The sequence below is a fragment of the Phallusia mammillata genome, chromosome 4 (assembly GCF_965637545.1).
Source record: "Phallusia mammillata chromosome 4, kaPhaMamm4.hap1.1, whole genome shotgun sequence".
Lineage (NCBI taxonomy): Eukaryota > Metazoa > Chordata > Ascidiacea > Phlebobranchia > Ascidiidae > Phallusia > Phallusia mammillata.
This window is the reverse complement of record NC_137255.1, coordinates 25,851,923-25,868,715: the sequence shown is the minus strand read 5'-3', so window position 1 is coordinate 25,868,715 and position 16,793 is coordinate 25,851,923. Positions and strand designations below refer to the sequence as shown.

General features: G+C 35.7%; 2 protein-coding genes across 2 annotated transcripts; one reads left to right on the top strand and one right to left on the bottom strand.

Moving 5' to 3' along the window:
• Nucleotides 1-391: 391 nt before the first annotated feature.
• On the bottom strand, nt 392-10,048 carry LOC145225092 (DNA-directed DNA/RNA polymerase mu-like). The gene is made up of 11 exons (XM_080091729.1): nt 9,801-10,048; nt 9,291-9,477; nt 9,085-9,204; nt 8,299-8,499; nt 7,549-7,735; nt 7,095-7,193; nt 6,482-6,612; nt 5,613-5,751; nt 5,458-5,552; nt 5,303-5,386; nt 392-1,224 (listed from the first exon to the last, which is right to left on the bottom strand). The coding sequence occupies exons 1-11, from the start codon at nt 10,046-10,048 to the stop codon at nt 1,138-1,140; spliced, it is 1,578 nt and encodes a 525-aa protein (XP_079947855.1). The 3' UTR covers nt 392-1,137.
• Nucleotides 10,049-10,145: 97 nt separating this feature from the next.
• Nucleotides 10,146-16,689, top strand: LOC145225090 (pseudouridylate synthase 7 homolog). Its single transcript, XM_080091728.1, has 11 exons — nt 10,146-10,325; nt 10,411-10,506; nt 10,690-10,819; nt 11,074-11,252; nt 11,485-11,627; nt 11,796-11,986; nt 12,356-12,484; nt 13,033-13,201; nt 14,267-14,503; nt 14,944-15,092; nt 15,290-16,689. Exons 1-11 carry the CDS (start codon nt 10,146-10,148, stop codon nt 15,475-15,477), a joined length of 1,791 nt encoding a protein of 596 aa, XP_079947854.1. The 3' UTR covers nt 15,478-16,689.
• Nucleotides 16,690-16,793: the final 104 nt, after the last annotated feature.

Here is a 16,793-nt window from a genome sequence, read left to right as displayed (position 1 = left end):
TTTTTTATAATAAAATTATATTTTTTAAAAATTCTATATAATTATAAAATTGTAAACTCACGGATATCCATGCAAACAGACCAGTAAGATGACAATGTGTTATATTAAACATAAACATGACAACAGTTTACAGCCCACATACACTTTGCAGCAAGAACATTGGCTTGTTAGCCCTCACTTTACTACATTACTTCTCTTTCTGGCTTACGACAAATACAACTGCATGTCATGTTGAATTTCCACATTTTAGGAAAAAATAACTTTGTGCTTTTAACTACTAAAGGACGTCTACTTGCTAAACCTAAGCACTTGTTTGTTCGTTCCAACTTCCAATGTCATCATATTTTTGAAGAATAGCGATAACTGACAACAACAGGCATAAAATCATTCCTTTGCAGAAAACTGATGCTTTATATATTTTGTATGGTGATTGTTTTTAGTGCAACTGTATTGTTTAGTCATCGTTGCTTTCAATAAAAGTAAAAAAAACTGATTATTGAACGTCTACTGCAGAACAAAAAAGTAACGAGGATTTTAACAATGTACTATCACTAATTCACTACGGTCTACGGTATGTTAAATATTTTCATTTAGAGTTCAAACTTTAAATCAAATAACACTCGAAATAATATTACAGATTGAGTGCTTTTAAAAGTTACTTCTTTTATGTGCTACAGTTATTTTAAAAATGCAAAACAATTATCTAACAGACAATGGCGAATCGGTTGTTACTTGTTACAAAACAAAACAATACACCAGCAATCAGCACAACGTTATAAGTGGTAACCACTTGTGGTGAAAAAGATTGGTCTTTGAAGGTTGTTGTAAATCTGATCATCAACGCCATTTTCAGTCACTTTAAAATATTTATTGCTACATCTGTCGCGAATTGCTGGTATAAACGTTTAAATAAATTGTAATATCCACGCTGTGCACGTTTTAGCTTTTGTACATTTGTAAAATGCTCTTGTGTTAGTAATTTAAATCAGTTAAATGTTAACGCCCATGTCTAGTTATAAATCAGAAGAAAAAAAATAAACCACTGCTTCTGACGGTTACAAAATGGTACCACGCGAATCGGAACAAAACGTTAGGGCACACAGAAAAGAAATGCATAAAGTCGTAAAAAAGTTTAAATCAGCAACATCTCTCCGACGGAGGCCTAAATTCGAGATCAAGTTTTTTAAAGATTTCCTCTTCTGTCTTTGCTTCAATGCTTTGCTTCTGCACATTAAAAAGAAAACGTTTTTAAACCATTTCGTTTCCCCTGGGTTACGTAGCATTTAAGCTACTTTTATAAGGACGCTTAAGTTATTAGTGCGACGTTAAAAGTGCTCGGTAATTAGGTGATTACAATCAGTTCTATGTTAGGGTTGCCATATTTTATGATACACAATCCCTGACAAAATTTATCTCGGTTGCGTTAACCCAGTTTTTCTCAAACATTTTCGTTATTTTTTCTAAACGATCCCTTTGCCATTGTTTCGAGGGCGCGGTCTGCAAGCCTGAATGTGTATTTGAGAAAAACTAAAGTTGATTGCAGGATTTTAGCTAGTTATGCAAAATTGCGCATAACAATGATCCAAATCTGACATCACAGACGAGACAAAAAAAAACCATTACAATTGTGCGCGAACAATTGCATTTTTGTTGGTTGTCATGCAAAAAAAGCCTATTGTTTAACAATGGAGACGGTCGATTCTCACTACCACTTTGATTTAAACTTATTCAGTTGCACAAACTGACGCCAAATATAAAAATAGAACTAGAATGGTGGCTTTCTGATATACTTCCATTTTATATATTCTATACGATATTTACCAATTTACTATACACATCATTTGATCTACACATATGATTGTTTTTGTAAACAAAAACTAATGGGTCCCCACACGCGTGTTTGTGCGGATTTACGGTAAACAAATGTTGCGGTGATTTTTAAATTCTTAAGAACAAATTTTTAGAAAGCGTTAACCCAACAATGAAAAATTTTGTTGTATTTTTTTGCACTATTATTGTCGTATAATTACAAAAGCATTAAAAAAGAACGAAACAAATACTTTCAATTTAATCTCTTGCTTTGACCCAGGTATTGTCGTCCAAGGTCGGGTTTTAAACACAATTTTTTTCTAGAAAGCTGTAACAGTTGTGTTACAGACAATTAAAATACGATTTGCTGCAAGTGTATACATAACTTTTCATTTAACTTTGTTTCGCAAAACGAGTTTTTCATTTAACTTTGTTTCGCAAAACGAGTACCATTGACCTGTAGTAACCTTTAGGGTGCACACACCAAACGACTGTTTGACCTTTTGACACCGTTTTCAATAGCACGCCGTCCTTGGTGTTCAACAACACCGTTTGACCTAATTTATACATGCCTTGAGTATTTGATTCAAAAAAAAAACAAAAAACGCTACGTTATGGCGAAAGAAAGTTCTGAACTGTGTTAGTAATACCTACTAATTGACCTTAAGTAACCCGTGGTCATGCAGCGGCCAACCTAACAACGAGCATTTAAAAAAAACTTTTATCTTGCAAAAAAGTCAAGTTTATTTTTTCATATTTAGTTTGTTTAACAAAGTTTTGCTTGACATTATACGAAACCGAAGCACGCTTATTAGGTTTAAATCGCGTCATATGTGTGAAACCTTTGCCAAAACTGAAAATGTGAGTGATAACTTAATAAAACGACATGCATTGCTGTGCAAAACAGCTGATTTCTAATCACCGAAACGACGTCTCGTAAAACGTCTGTCCGACGTCAAGCTGAGCCCTCCCGCTCTGCCCTATTATTCGTAAACGTACTCTCTTGGGACTTCTGCCTACAGTGTCTTTCTTGACCAAACGAGCGTTAGACACATTTACGTTTCGGGGGTCTGTGGGTGTGTCGCTGGGTCATTCGGGGTCAAACTTCAGGTGGATCAAGTTCAGATTAATATCTAACATATGTCCAAATTTGAATAAATTTGAAGCACTCTTTCTTTACTAAACGACCGTTACAAACCAGCGTTAAAAATTTTACGTTTCGGGGGCCTGTGGGTGAACCGCTGGGTAATTTGGGGTCAAACTTCTGGTTGACCAAGTTTGAATTAATATCTAACATATGTCCAAATTTCAATAAATTTGAAGTACGCTTTCTTCACTAAACGAGCGTTACAGACCAGCGTTAAAAATTTTACGTTTCGGGGGCCTGTGGGTGAACCGCTGGGTAATTTGGGGTCAAACTTCACGTGGACCAAGTTTGGATTAATATCTAACATATGTCCAAATTTGAAATAATTTGAAGCACTCTTTCTTGACCAAACGAGCGTTACAAACCAGCGTTAGACAGAAAAAAGAAAAAAGAAAAAAAGAAAAAAAGAAAAAAAAAATACGGACAAAAACAATATGTGTCCCCTTCAGGGAAGGGGACCCATAACTACTTCAACCTTTTCGCGGTCCCCGCAAAATACCCTAAACGCCTAAAGGACCGCGGATCCCAGTTTAAGAACCGCTGTGTTAACCATTTTTGCGATCCAAACACTTCTATTCCGGAATAAATTTGGCGTCACACGGACGGCGAATCGAGAAAACGTTAGGTGCTCTGATCCTTGTCAATTAACTTTCTGTGTAGGCTTTCGTTCAGTTAAGTTTATTAGGCCAAGCCCACTACTCTTACTATCCTTGAAACAATAAGCACATTTATCAGGGGTCTCCAACCTTTGCCACTCTAAAAACCATTCGGACCAATTTTACACAGAAAAAAGCTAACAACGGGAGCCACAAAGACCTTTTTAAATTTAAAATAAAATGCCACTGAAAAAACTTTTTTATGTCTCACGACATTCGACTTTTCCTTGTTACTTAGTTCCTTTCATATTAGGTACACAGTTAAAGCAAATGAAATTTCCCACGTTCCCACGTAGCATCGAATGCTGTGTTTTCTTGAAACGCGTTCTTGAAATTTTTATTTGTGTATTTAACCCGTACTGTTAGACAACTAGTAACAAACACGCAATGCAAAACGAAACAGTAACTTGGTGCGTTAAACTGCGCGCCGCCAGTTAACCTCTTTACGTTTCATGGCATAGACGCGGTTGTAGCTAACTACTATAAACTTTCTCCGTTGGTATCAGGGCTGCCAATGAGAATTTTAACAAAACCCAAGACTCACAGCAAAATAACCCAAGAATTTAAATGAAAACCCAAGATTGCAAAATGTAATTTGAAATTCAATTAATTAGTAAATTTACTCGTTTCATTGACAATTTTTTGACAATTTACAGTCCGGAAATGCAACTTTACAAACTGGTAGGAAATGGTCAATGCAAGCAAAGGGAATATTATGTTCAATAAAATATGCAGCAATCGCCAGTTCACTCTTGGCTGTTTGACGATCACGGATCATCATCTGTTCTCTTTTTCATAAAATTAGTAATGTCTAGTCTACAGTATATTTTGCAGCAGTAAAACTTCTGTGATGGTTAGCAGTTTTTATGTTTAACGAGCATTGGTTTATTTGCATTTTTAAGTGTAACGATGCTTTTACTGTATACTATCAAGAAATAATTAAGGTCTAGAAAAGAGAGAAAATAAAAGAGATGATAAAATGGCCTAGTGCAGTTACCCGAAAAACTTTTCTCGTTAAAATAGTTCTTACATATATTTATTCCATCAATAGGACTCAAAACCCAAGAATTGCTATAATTTTCAAATTAAAACCCAAGAACCCAAGACGTCAAGTAAAAACCCAAGATCTTGGGGCAAAACCCAAGCTTTGGCAGCCCTGGTTGGTATACATTAATTTTATAGTATATATATATATAAATTTCTTAAATTCCTGACTTTTTAACATTTCTCCCTGACGCAGATTTAAACACTAAATTCCCTCCCAGGGAAAATCCTGACGTATGGCAACCCTATTCTATGTAGCGTGGTTACTCGATTGGTAAAAATTACCTATATTAAATGTTCAGAGGCTTAGGTGAGGATCGAATAAAAACACGTTGAAATCTGTCAACTTTTGTTAAACAGTCGTAAAAAACATATTTAAGTTTAAGAATGTCGAAACGAATAGACTTCAGGAGCTAAACTCATTAAAACTTTGAAAATGTTTGCTAAAAGCGCATCTAACGAGCAAATTTACTATCTTCCTAATTCAGACTTGTTTATTTATTGGTTTTTATTAAAGCTACTATTTAAGTCCGTCTCTTGTGTACCTATGTTTGTTTAATGTTTGCTAAACGAAACACAATGGCCAAGACGGTTTACTAATCGCGAATTGGCCATCTTTGCGAATTATCCCCGTTATGTACCATACCGTGTCGGTTGTGTACATTCCATGGCTTGTTAGAACGACTTTCTTTTCAGTCTTTGCATAACGTCGGATTTCACGCTCAAAATGCTGTAAAAAAACATAGAAATCGCATTTCGAACTGCCTAAAACACGAGTATAAGTTGTAAACACTATCATACTTTCGTTCCTGTCCATCCAAGTAGTGCAAAAGGGTATTGGTCTGTGGGAACAACAATCAAATCAACGCGTATCGCTTTCCATGGTTTCTCGTTGCCTAAAAAACACAGCCAATTTGTAGGGCACAATTTAGTTTGTGAAAATTTTTAAACAAAACCATTTTTCGTGGATTTTGGAAGATCAAGCTTAAAAATGCTGAAACATTTTTCAAACTGATCCATGGTAGAAGATTTTCCAGTATATTGGGGATGGGTGGTGCCACTAGACATCTTCTTGTCCGTGTACGAAAAATTATCCTAAAAACAATCAGCATTTCAAAAAGTTTTTCAAAACCAAAGAGGTTTTGGTTTTTCATTTCAGCAAAAGTTTAAAGAACATAGGTAATAATAATAAGCGTTGTTATTAAACGTTTTGACAAACGCTTATGTCCTTATCAGCGATGCATTAGCTACGTCTATTAGGGCAATTATGTTCCTCCGCAAGTAGGAGTTTCTTCACTGAGCATCAAAACAGCTATACTGGGTGTGGGGTAGTGATGGGACGGGTACCCGGTACTCGGTATCGATGGTATCGAACGATTTCAGTGTTATCGATACTCGTACTCGGTATCGAAATATTTTGTCTCAGTTTTCGATACCAATGCGAATACCGAAGGCCGGTTTACACCACAAGAATACAGGCAACTTTATGCCAATATTTGCTTCGGACAGCACAAAATCGGGAAAAAGTTCTGCCGGGTTACGTATATTTTTTCCCAATCGTATGGAGATTACATTTTTCTGCTTGTGTCTGTGCACGCCTGTACCCTGGCCATTGCAGATAAATTAGCCAATGGTGTTAATTTTCAACTAAGTACAACACGGTACTTTAGTACTCGGTAATCGTACTCGGTACTCGGTATGGAAGGTATATATATATGTGGTACTCATACTCGGTACCGGTACTCGCTTCAAAACCTGGTATCGTCCCATCACTAGTGTGGGGTACTCAGGTGCTGGCTCGGCTCCACCCATCCCTACTATTTACCTTCAACTTTTCCATGACCTTTGGCAAAACATGTTTCTCCTCTCCCTGTGTTGGATGAGAAATCAGCAAATCAACGTCATGGCCAGCAGGCTTTCCTCTTCGAAACCCACCAACCAATGTTACAAACAAATCTAAAGAGAAAGAATCAGTTTGATTGATCCGTTGGTAGACATTAGGCCATACACCTAAATTGCATTCATATAAATAATTGATGTATTTACATGTAAAGATAAACAATTGGAGTATATCTATAAGATAACAGTTTAATTTTATTGACAAAAGTCTGACAGAAAAAAAAAATATATATATTGCCCAATGATTGGTAATAACTCACAGAGAAATTAAAACAAAAAATTTAGTTAATCACATAACCAAGCTTTTTTATGCAGACAACCAGATTGAACAATCCAGTAAGTCACACAAGTTGTCAAGTTTTTCATGCAATTAACCAGACGATTCTGGTAAAAATGGCAACAGATGGGATTTATGATCCACATGCAAATAAATGGATTATGCCATAAACTGGTTTCCAAATGTTTATATTTATTTGCATCTATTTTATTAAGTCACATTGAGTCCTCATGCCCTAATATTTGATACAGAAAGAATTTACCTTTTTTAATTTCCATACAGACAGTTTTGACGATTTCAGAAATGCGCAAAGCTTCATCTTTGCTGACAGGAGTGTTTAAATCTTCATAATACTCAAGACCTATAATTGATACACAGGCATTTTAAATAGGCTGCAAAAAATAGCCTAGTAATGTCATACATCTAAATATAGTCAGTGGTGGGATTCAAATTTTCTGTCACCCGGTTCTATCACAAAAGTCATATTTTGAAGACATCTCTGTTACAAAAAGTCCATTGACAGTAACCGGTAATGCTAACCAGTTCGCTGATTTCATAAAATTTTGTGAGACAGTTCTATAGAACCGACTGAATCCCACTGCTGAATATAGTGTGTTTGACTTAAAAACAGTTTCAAAAATAGATAGGTTGAAAAACACATTGTTTGTCAATGTCCAGGAAAGACAGTCTTGACAGCTAAATAATTTGCATGTTACCAACTGTTTGGTCCTTGTTCAACTTCAGGTTCTTGATATCATTTAAATGTCGATGTCCACTGTCAAACCACTTTTTGGCTGTACTCGGCCCAACTCCCCATATACCACAAAATAATTTCATTGTTTTGTAAAAGTCGCTGTTCACTATGTCCTCCACTTCATCAGAAAAACCTTCTTCCAAAATTTCCTAAAATTCCAGTCAAAGAAAATAACATGGTGTTACCCTGGTGTTAATAACATGAATTCCAGTCAAATAACATGTAACATAAAAACATGGTTACACATTTAAAAAAAGATGTTTCTTTTATATTTTTCTTGAATAGAATATCTTTAATTTTCTTTATAAAACTGCTGCTTGAGTGTTTTGGATCATTTCCGAATTTGTAGCTTTTGTAATGTAATGTAATGCTGTAGTTTATTACATACTAGCAGTGGTGGGATTCAGCAGGTTTGAACCATTCTATAGAAGAGTCTCACGAAATTTTATGAGATCAGCAAACCGGTTAGCATTACTGATTACTGTCAATGGACTGTCAATTGTAACAGTACTGGCTGAAAAATATGACTTTTGTGATAGAACCGGCTGACCAAATATTTGATTCCCACCACTGCATACTAACATTATATGATTTTACACATATAACTTCCACACCTTTTTTCTGACTAAGATATTATTTTAGTGCCATGGTTTCAAGATGATTCCTTCTACAAAGTAAACAAATTTGACTTTAACAAACCAAAAATCCTTACAGTTATCACTTTCTTGCAATGTCCTGCTTTTGATGAATTGCTGGTGTCAATATAAGGAAGGTTTTTCAAGGAATCGACTGAGGTAATTTTGTGTGGACAAGCCTTAAGAGTGGCAGATCCTCGTCTGAATGCAAGAGCCCTTGATTCAGCGTTTTGGTCCAATCGAAAAAATGCATGTTGTTCTAGAATTTCCAAAGCATCCTAATGACAAAAAAGTGACAAAGCATTCTTTAAAACAGGGGTCACCAAACTACGGCCCGCAGGCCGGATCCGGCCCCCGACAACATTTTTTGGTTTGTCAAATCGCATTGATAACTTTGTAACATTTAAAAAATAATCTACTTACGAAAGTTTTCCTGTCGCCATATGTAGAATTGATATTACCTTGTTTTATGGGATTACAACGCCCAGGATTGACCCAAAGCCAGTTTGTTACGTCACAAACAAGACTACAAGTGTTAATTGTGCGCAAACAATTGCTTTCTTTGGTCACTTGTGACGGAATATACAAGCATTGCTTGTAAGATGAGACTAACTATACAATTTAATAGTCGCATCACCAGATTTTTAATGGGATTATAGAAAGACCATATCTTGGCACCCCTATCAAAATCGCCTTGCGGGCTAAGTTCGGAAAGACTGCGCTGGGGCATGTAAACTATCCGGCCCGCGCGAATTATTATTAAACTTATCCGCCCCGCAGTGAAAAAAGTTTGGTGACCCCTGCTTAAAAATAATCAACTATTGTTTGAAATAAACAACATTTGAAACAAAAAAATTACATACTGTTAGTCGACTGTTGAAATGGTGTAAAGGTGTACAATTTTGACATGCATACATATTAACTCCTTTAGATAGTCTAGATTTTTTGGTAGGTGGTTCATTTTCTATCTTCTTTCCATCACACTAAACAAAAAAATTGAAAATTTGGTAAAGGCGAGCTCCAGTTTTTTTTTTTTTTTTTTTTTAACTTAACATCATAACAGTAATACCTTTATTTGTAACACATACTTCTGCTCAATTGGAATCACTGAATTAGATTTCATGCAATCAATAAACCATGATACATCAACAATCAGTTTTTCCTTAACTACTGTGGGATCAACATTATGTTGTTTTTGTAAATATTCCAAGACTTCATTTCCACTGCTGTCCTGAGCCACCAAGTATTTTGAATCTCTGTACAAAATGTAAAAAAATCACGAAAAAGTTTCCTAAAATAGGTCAGTCCAACCTATTATGCACAGCATTTGCTTAATTAGGTATACCATATCTTTATCGCTAGAGAATTAATTATACTAACTGTGTTTTGACTGTTTTTAAAGATATAATTATTCTTTCAAATTATACTTCAAGAGCATTTTTTATCATGAGGACAAGCTTTTTGTTATATGGGGGGACATTTTCTCCCAAAAAAGAGGACGTATGGTAGGCCTAGCTTAATTCACAACTTAATGCATCACAATGACCACATACAATTTTGAATTAAAACAACAACTTACTTTGCGTCCGCGGCAATTGAAAATAGTCGTTTAGTTTTGGCAAGTTTGGAAAAATGATCAATTCTTGCTTTGTACAAACGCCGTTCTACAAAATATACTGAGTCCAATTGTTTTGATGACATTTTTAACTCGCAAACAAGAGATTTTTGCACAAACCAGCATGAAAATAAACGACCACTAAACGACAGCCAAGAGTTTGTTTGATCACGTGACCATACACGTGCTACTTTGTTTGTGACCTCATTCATTCATAAACACATGAATGATTGAGCAAAGTAGATGTTAGTAGCATAACGAAGATTTGTTTCAACGGGCTGGTTGGGGCGATTCAGTGGTGTAGAAATTATGAATGAACTACGTGAAAAAGACGTGGGAATTACGGAGTTTGTTGGCAAAACATGTGGCTTTAATGGAATTATTAAACTACGGTTTCAGGATTTTCTTGTCAATGAAATTTCCACAAACGGCAAAGTCGTTCATCTTACTACGTTTGATCCACCAAAAGCTTTAGAAGTAGCAGTCGACGTAAGTTTCAAATATTCTGTTAGATTTGGTAATTAAACTGATGTAAGTGTAAAATTCAAAATAACAGTGCATTATTTTTATGAAGGAAACCTGTTCAACAGATGCAATCAGCAAAGAAGACAGACTGCTGCTTGACTTACTGGCAGAAAATAATGACTCCCAAGATCCTGTTCTTATTAAGGTTTTACTTTATGTTGTATTATTTTCTCAAACCAAAATGTAGGTGGATCGTTTTATGAGAGGAATTTCATAAGGCAAGCTTCACATACCTTTTTTGTTGCACACCTGAAATTGACAACTTTAATTTAGCTTTGTGTAATTGAACATTTTAGCTATATGGCTAACTGCTTCTTGTATTTAAAAGGCAGATTGTGACAAAGCACAACGGACAGAAATACACAAAGCAATAAAACAACTTTATCCAAAGTTGGAAAGCTCAACAACTGATGATAATGCAGGAAACAAAGTAATCAAAGTTGTGAAGACTCGTTCAGGTAATAGCTTTACAATATGTTTCAAACTATGTACCATTCACACAAATATATAACAATGTTACAACATATTAAATCCCAATTGAAGGCGCATTTTAAAAGATAGCAAATGTGCTTTGAATATTAAAAATATTAAATTTGATAATAATATGTTTACTGTCAGTCAAAAAATCAACTTTTAAGAGTTTTACCTAACACAGAGTAAATTTTCAGCATTTAGTTCTCAGAGTATATATCTTTTATTTGTATATTTGCAGGTCAGAAAAGACAGAATCAAAGGCGTAGTGGTAAAAGAACATATTGCAAGTTCGTCTTACACAAGCAAAACATTGCCACAGCCAACGCAGTGGGAATGATCACTTCAAAACTAGGAATGAAACATTCCAAAGTGTTCCAATATGCTGGTAACAAAGACAAACAAGGAATCACTGTTCAGGTGATATAAATATATTTTATTTGGCGTAAGCAGTACCACTCAACTCTTAAGGGTTAAAGGTTTAAGAACTAATTTTTCATTATCATAACCTTTCACAGAATTACTATAAATGTAAAACCATTTTAAATGTAATGGATAAAGTAGGTTGCTGCAGGCAAGAAATTTATTTATGAACTGATTTAAGTCTGCAGACTTTTACTCTAATTAACTAAACATGCTATTTTCTTCAAAGGAAATTACGAGCAGTTTACCATATGAAAGATTAGCATTTCTCACTAAACAACAAGGAAAACTTGCTGTTGGAAATTTTACACTTGATGCACAGCCGTTGTGTTTGGGAGATTTGTCTGGCAACTACTTCGCATTAATTGTGAGGTACATCATTACCTAACAACCACAAAAAGCACATATGCGCATACAAGTGTATATTTTGTACTTTCTTTTGCAATCGACACCATTGTTTTTTTGTTTTTGCATTTTTAAAAAAGTAATTTTGAAGTGAAATTGTTAATGATTAGTTTAAGACAATTTTATTTTTACTAGAAATATACAGAATGTTGATGAAAAAGACATTTCTGTTGCTATGAAGTCATTTGAGGAACAAGGTTTCATCAACTATTTTGGTATGCAACGATTCGGGGCAACATCAATTCCAACATATGAAATTGGAAAGTCATTTCTCAACAAAAACTGGGAAGAAGCAGTGGATCAGATTTTGTCATCCTTACATACCAGTAAATTTTATGATAACACAAATACAAGCATCGTATGTAAATGTTATGGACAGTTTTGCATGCTTAGTCTGTTATGGCATTTCAAAAATTGCTTGATGCATTTTTTAAATCATGAACTTTTTTATGTTAAAAGTTGTGGCTTGTGGAGTAGCTTTAAGTTAAAGTGAAGAATTACCTTAATTTGAACATTCATTATTCATGCAATTTTCCAAAGATGGCAATGTTATCAAATGACAACTCTAGGCCATACCTTTATAAACCTTATAAGTAAAACCACTAAATAACATTTTAAATTTAAGTTTTCTATTAAAACATATTGCTAAAGACCTAAAACAACACAGCAACATATTATATTGTATGCCAATTTAGGGTTGGATGATGACACTTTGACTTGCATCAAGAACTGGAGAGAAGAAGGTCAAGCTGATAAACTTCTTGAAAGACTTGACAAAAAACATTCACTAGAAAGAAGTTTGCTTCGTGGAATTTCCAAATTTGGTGAGCACAATTACATTTTTATCATTGAGTATGTTTATCTTATCTGATAATGGTCAATTTCCTGATCCCCTACTCCGAAGCTGACATGTGCAGCATACGAGGCTTCGACTTTTCTGGGGTTGACCGCTGAGCCTCCGTAGCTCATTTGGTAGAGCGCAATTCCCAGAAAAACTTCTGTTGTGGGTTGAATCCCACTGCAGGCTGGATTTTTTTCGCCTACGCTTTGCTATTTGGGAATGCTTAGTGACCGACTGATTCAGTACTATGCCTTTAATTGGCTGGACATACTGTGTTTTATTATTGTTTGATTATAACAATCACTGATTAAATGTCCATTTCACAGCAGGAACACAAAACATGTGAATTTTTCTGTAACGCCTACCTAGAATGAGATGTCTTGCTTACAATTATCAAGTTTAGAAATTCCAATTGTTTTAATATGTTTAGAACTCCAATGCTAATCACAAGGTGTTCATGATAACCTTTTGTCTGTTTTGGTGGCCTTTGCACTTTCACCTGAACAGGCAAATAAACATGTGAAATTTTAGGACCAACACAACTGACACAGGCTTTGACCTTTCTGCCAAGAAACACAAGGACCATGTATTTACACAGCTATCAGAGTCTTGTGTGGAATAAAGTGGCAAGCAAACGGATTAAGGAATATGGCTTAAAACCTGTAGTTGGCGATTTAGTACTTCTCGATCCTACAGACAGGTGAGCTATTTTGTCAAATTTTGATGTATTTTATTTTATGCCTGTTTGAGGTTTAAGGTAAGCAAACAAAAGACCGAAACAAAAAGAGAATCTTTTTTTGGTAGTGCAATGTAAAAGCGTTATTTTTGTTTTAATTTGTTTATATTTATTAGTATCTTTTTTATGTATCTTAACTTAAAAAATACTGATAAATATTGTGAATAATAGCAACATCATTTGTTTTAGATATTCTGGCCGACAGAGCCTTTGCCATTAATGTTGATCAATAAAAACAATACTATGTTCTAAAAGCATCTAGCTAAAACAAAGCCTATAAGGTCTCGTCAGTACAGCTGGTGACAACAGATTGGCCATGACATTTCAGCCAGTTACTCCAAAGTCCAAACAAACTAGAGTGCCATTAGCTCTTGCCACAAGCTGCACTGAAGACTGTATAGGTGGAAACAGTGTGTACTGTCTGCAGCCTAAATATTTGCTTTGTTGAGGAAAGAAATTAAAAAGCCAAAACAAAAATAATAAGCTACAGACAGTGCACACTGTTTCGACCTATAAGGTCTCATCAGTGCAGCTGGTGACAATCTCATGCATCACCTAGTCTGTGCGATGCCACAACTGGGCATACAGCACAGATGAAACTGGCTCACAACGGCCAAGCAACTGCTTGGGAACCACAGTGAAGTCGGCTCAGTGTCACAGTATCAATGTAAAAGCATAGAGCCAATAAATGATAAGCTGTGACACTGAGCCGACTTCACCGTGGTTCCCAAGCAGTTGCTTGGCCGTTGTGAGCCAGTTTCATCTGTGCTGTATGCCCAGTTGTGGCATCGCACAGAGTAGGTGATGCATGGGGTTGTACCCTGTTGCTCACCACAAACTGGAGTGCCGTTGGATGGCTATCTCTCGTCACCAGCTGCACTGATGATGATCTCTCGTCACCAGCTGCACTGATGAGACCTTATTGGTCGAAACAGTGTGCACTGTCTGCAGCTTATCATTTATTGGCTCTATGCTTTTACAAAACAAAAATTATGTAAGAATTTGGTTTAACGATCTTGAACTGTGCAGAATAAATGAAATTCAAGATGAAGACGCAGAACCACCATCAAAGAAACATAAATTTGTCAGTGATGTGAAAGTCAAAGTTTTGACTGCCGATGATCTTTCACTTTATGATATAACTGATGTCGTTCTGCCTTTACCTGGCTGTCAAATAACTTACCCCGTTTATGAAACCAAAAACTATTATGACACAATTCTAAAAGAGGATGAAATTGAAAACACTTCCTTTGATCATAGAGTCAAGTACGTTTTTTGACATTTATTTTCAGAATTTGTACAAAAAGTTATTTTTTGTCATTTATTTTGATCATAAAAAGAGTATATTTTATCACATGAAGCCAGTGGTGGGATTTAGCCAGTTTGCACCGGTTCTATAGAACCGTCTCACGAAATTGTATTAGATCAGCAAACCGGTTAGCATTACTGGTTACTGTCAATGGACTTTTTGTAACAGAATTGGCTGAAAAATATGACTTTTGTGATAGAACCGGCTGACAAAAAAATTGAATCCAACCACTGCATGAAGCCCTTTTTGTTTGATAAATTTTACTTAAATGTGGATCATTTTGGCCTTCAAATATGTTGTCATTTTTTTCATGTTTTCATTTCTGCACTACTTTACCTATTTTTAGTGACTAAAATTTGCATGCCTCATTCCATATCAAATTGTGGTCTTTTGGCAGAGAATATCGCCTACCTGGTGCTTACAGAAAACTAATTGCCAAACCTGGTATGGTAGAATGGTCAGTTGTACGTTATGATGATCTGGAACAACCACTGTTAGTGTCAGATATTGAACGCATGGAAGGGATTACAGAACCAGAAGGAAAAGGTAAACTATAAATGCAGATTTGGCAAAAATTAAGTAACTTCTCCTACTGGTCACCTAATCCCAGCGAAATCCCAAACCTCTAAAATACGGCCAGATCAAACGATTTTGGCCGGAAATTGACCAATCTGGCAATCTTGCTCGATGCTTTAAAACGACACCGTTATGCTTTAAACAGCATTTTTCACACTATTTTACAGAGGGTCATTTTCGCGCTTTGCGAATTAAATTCTGTTTAAAAACCTCCTGTTACGCGACGATGGCACTTCGCGAGGTTCTGAAGCAAGACATGACAACGACTGACCAAATCGCCCTCAGTGACCAGCACAAAGTTGAAGTTCGAAAACATCTTGCGCAGAACAAAAACCGGGAAGACCAAGAAACATGACGATGTCTTACAAGGGCGATAACGTTATCGGTCTTGTTTCAACCAATTTATGCAATGTGTCGCTGGTCTTGGTTCTTTAGTCAGTCTGGTTTAGTTGCCAGAGCATAAATAAAACAGACTTGATTCTAGCCTGACTTAATCCTCGGCCATGTTTGTTTCGTAATATCACCTTTTGAGGAAAAATTCAGATATTTTGAAAAAAAAGGCCGGGTCCACCGTTTAAGCACGAATGTGTTGCAGTTAGGTTATAACGCAACGTGGTTATAAAACTTGGAGGTAAAAGGAGAAATTGCGCGAACTAACTCTTTATCCATCTAACTATGACTGACCAAAACCGTAGGAGCGTAACTCAAATTTGTTAAGAAAAATACACACGAAATGGTAAAAGATACTTAAAATTAAAGATGAACACGCTAATCCGTTGTCTAACTCAACTCAACCTATACAACTAGAATCGTAAAAAAATGTTCACAAACCAAATGCGAAAACCGTATAAGTATAACGTTGGCGATAAACTGGTTTACGCTGCAGCGCGTTATGGCGAAAACATTAAAAACACATTAGGTAGTAAAAACTGTAAAAATACTTACCAAGAACCCAGATTAATGCACATTACAAACAAGCTTGTATTTATAAGTTAATAAAGCATTACCACGAGTTTGAATAGTTTCACAGTCTTGATTAATTACTACGCAATGTACAGTTCACAAATTTGTCGACCAGAGGCGTACACTGCATCAATCACGTGTTCAGTCTCTCGGAATTAATCTTCCACAACATGTTTATTTCTCGAGATTGCTTTTTTGTATTTTAGTCGACCCCTTTAACCCTAAGTTAATCAAGCGTAATGACTTTGGTTCGTAAAGTAGATTGTTTCAAATTGCGCATGTCTATAGTTTCATTAACCCAAGTTAATCAAGCGCAATGACTTTGGTTCATCGAGTTCATTGTTCAACTCCCATGTGTCAAATTTGTTTTCCCCCGAGTTTCGTTATCCGTTGTTTAGTCAAGATTGCTGGACCTATAAATACCACGCCACAAACTTTGAAATTCATTCTAGTTTTTAACGGTTAAAATGCTGTTCAAAGTGCGAATTTATATTCTGATAATATTCGCCTCGACGTCGTGTCTCTTGTACCGCTGAACGTAAAAAGTAAGTTATCTGTGTTCGTCTGTTTGTTATGTTGCTTGTAATAAAACTCGTGAAGGAGATATTTAATTCTGGGCTACGGCAGTTATTAAACCAGGAGTCAGCTTTGCATTCGCTGCAACACAATAGCCTACAAACAGCTATAATTCGATTCACCGAAAAGTCT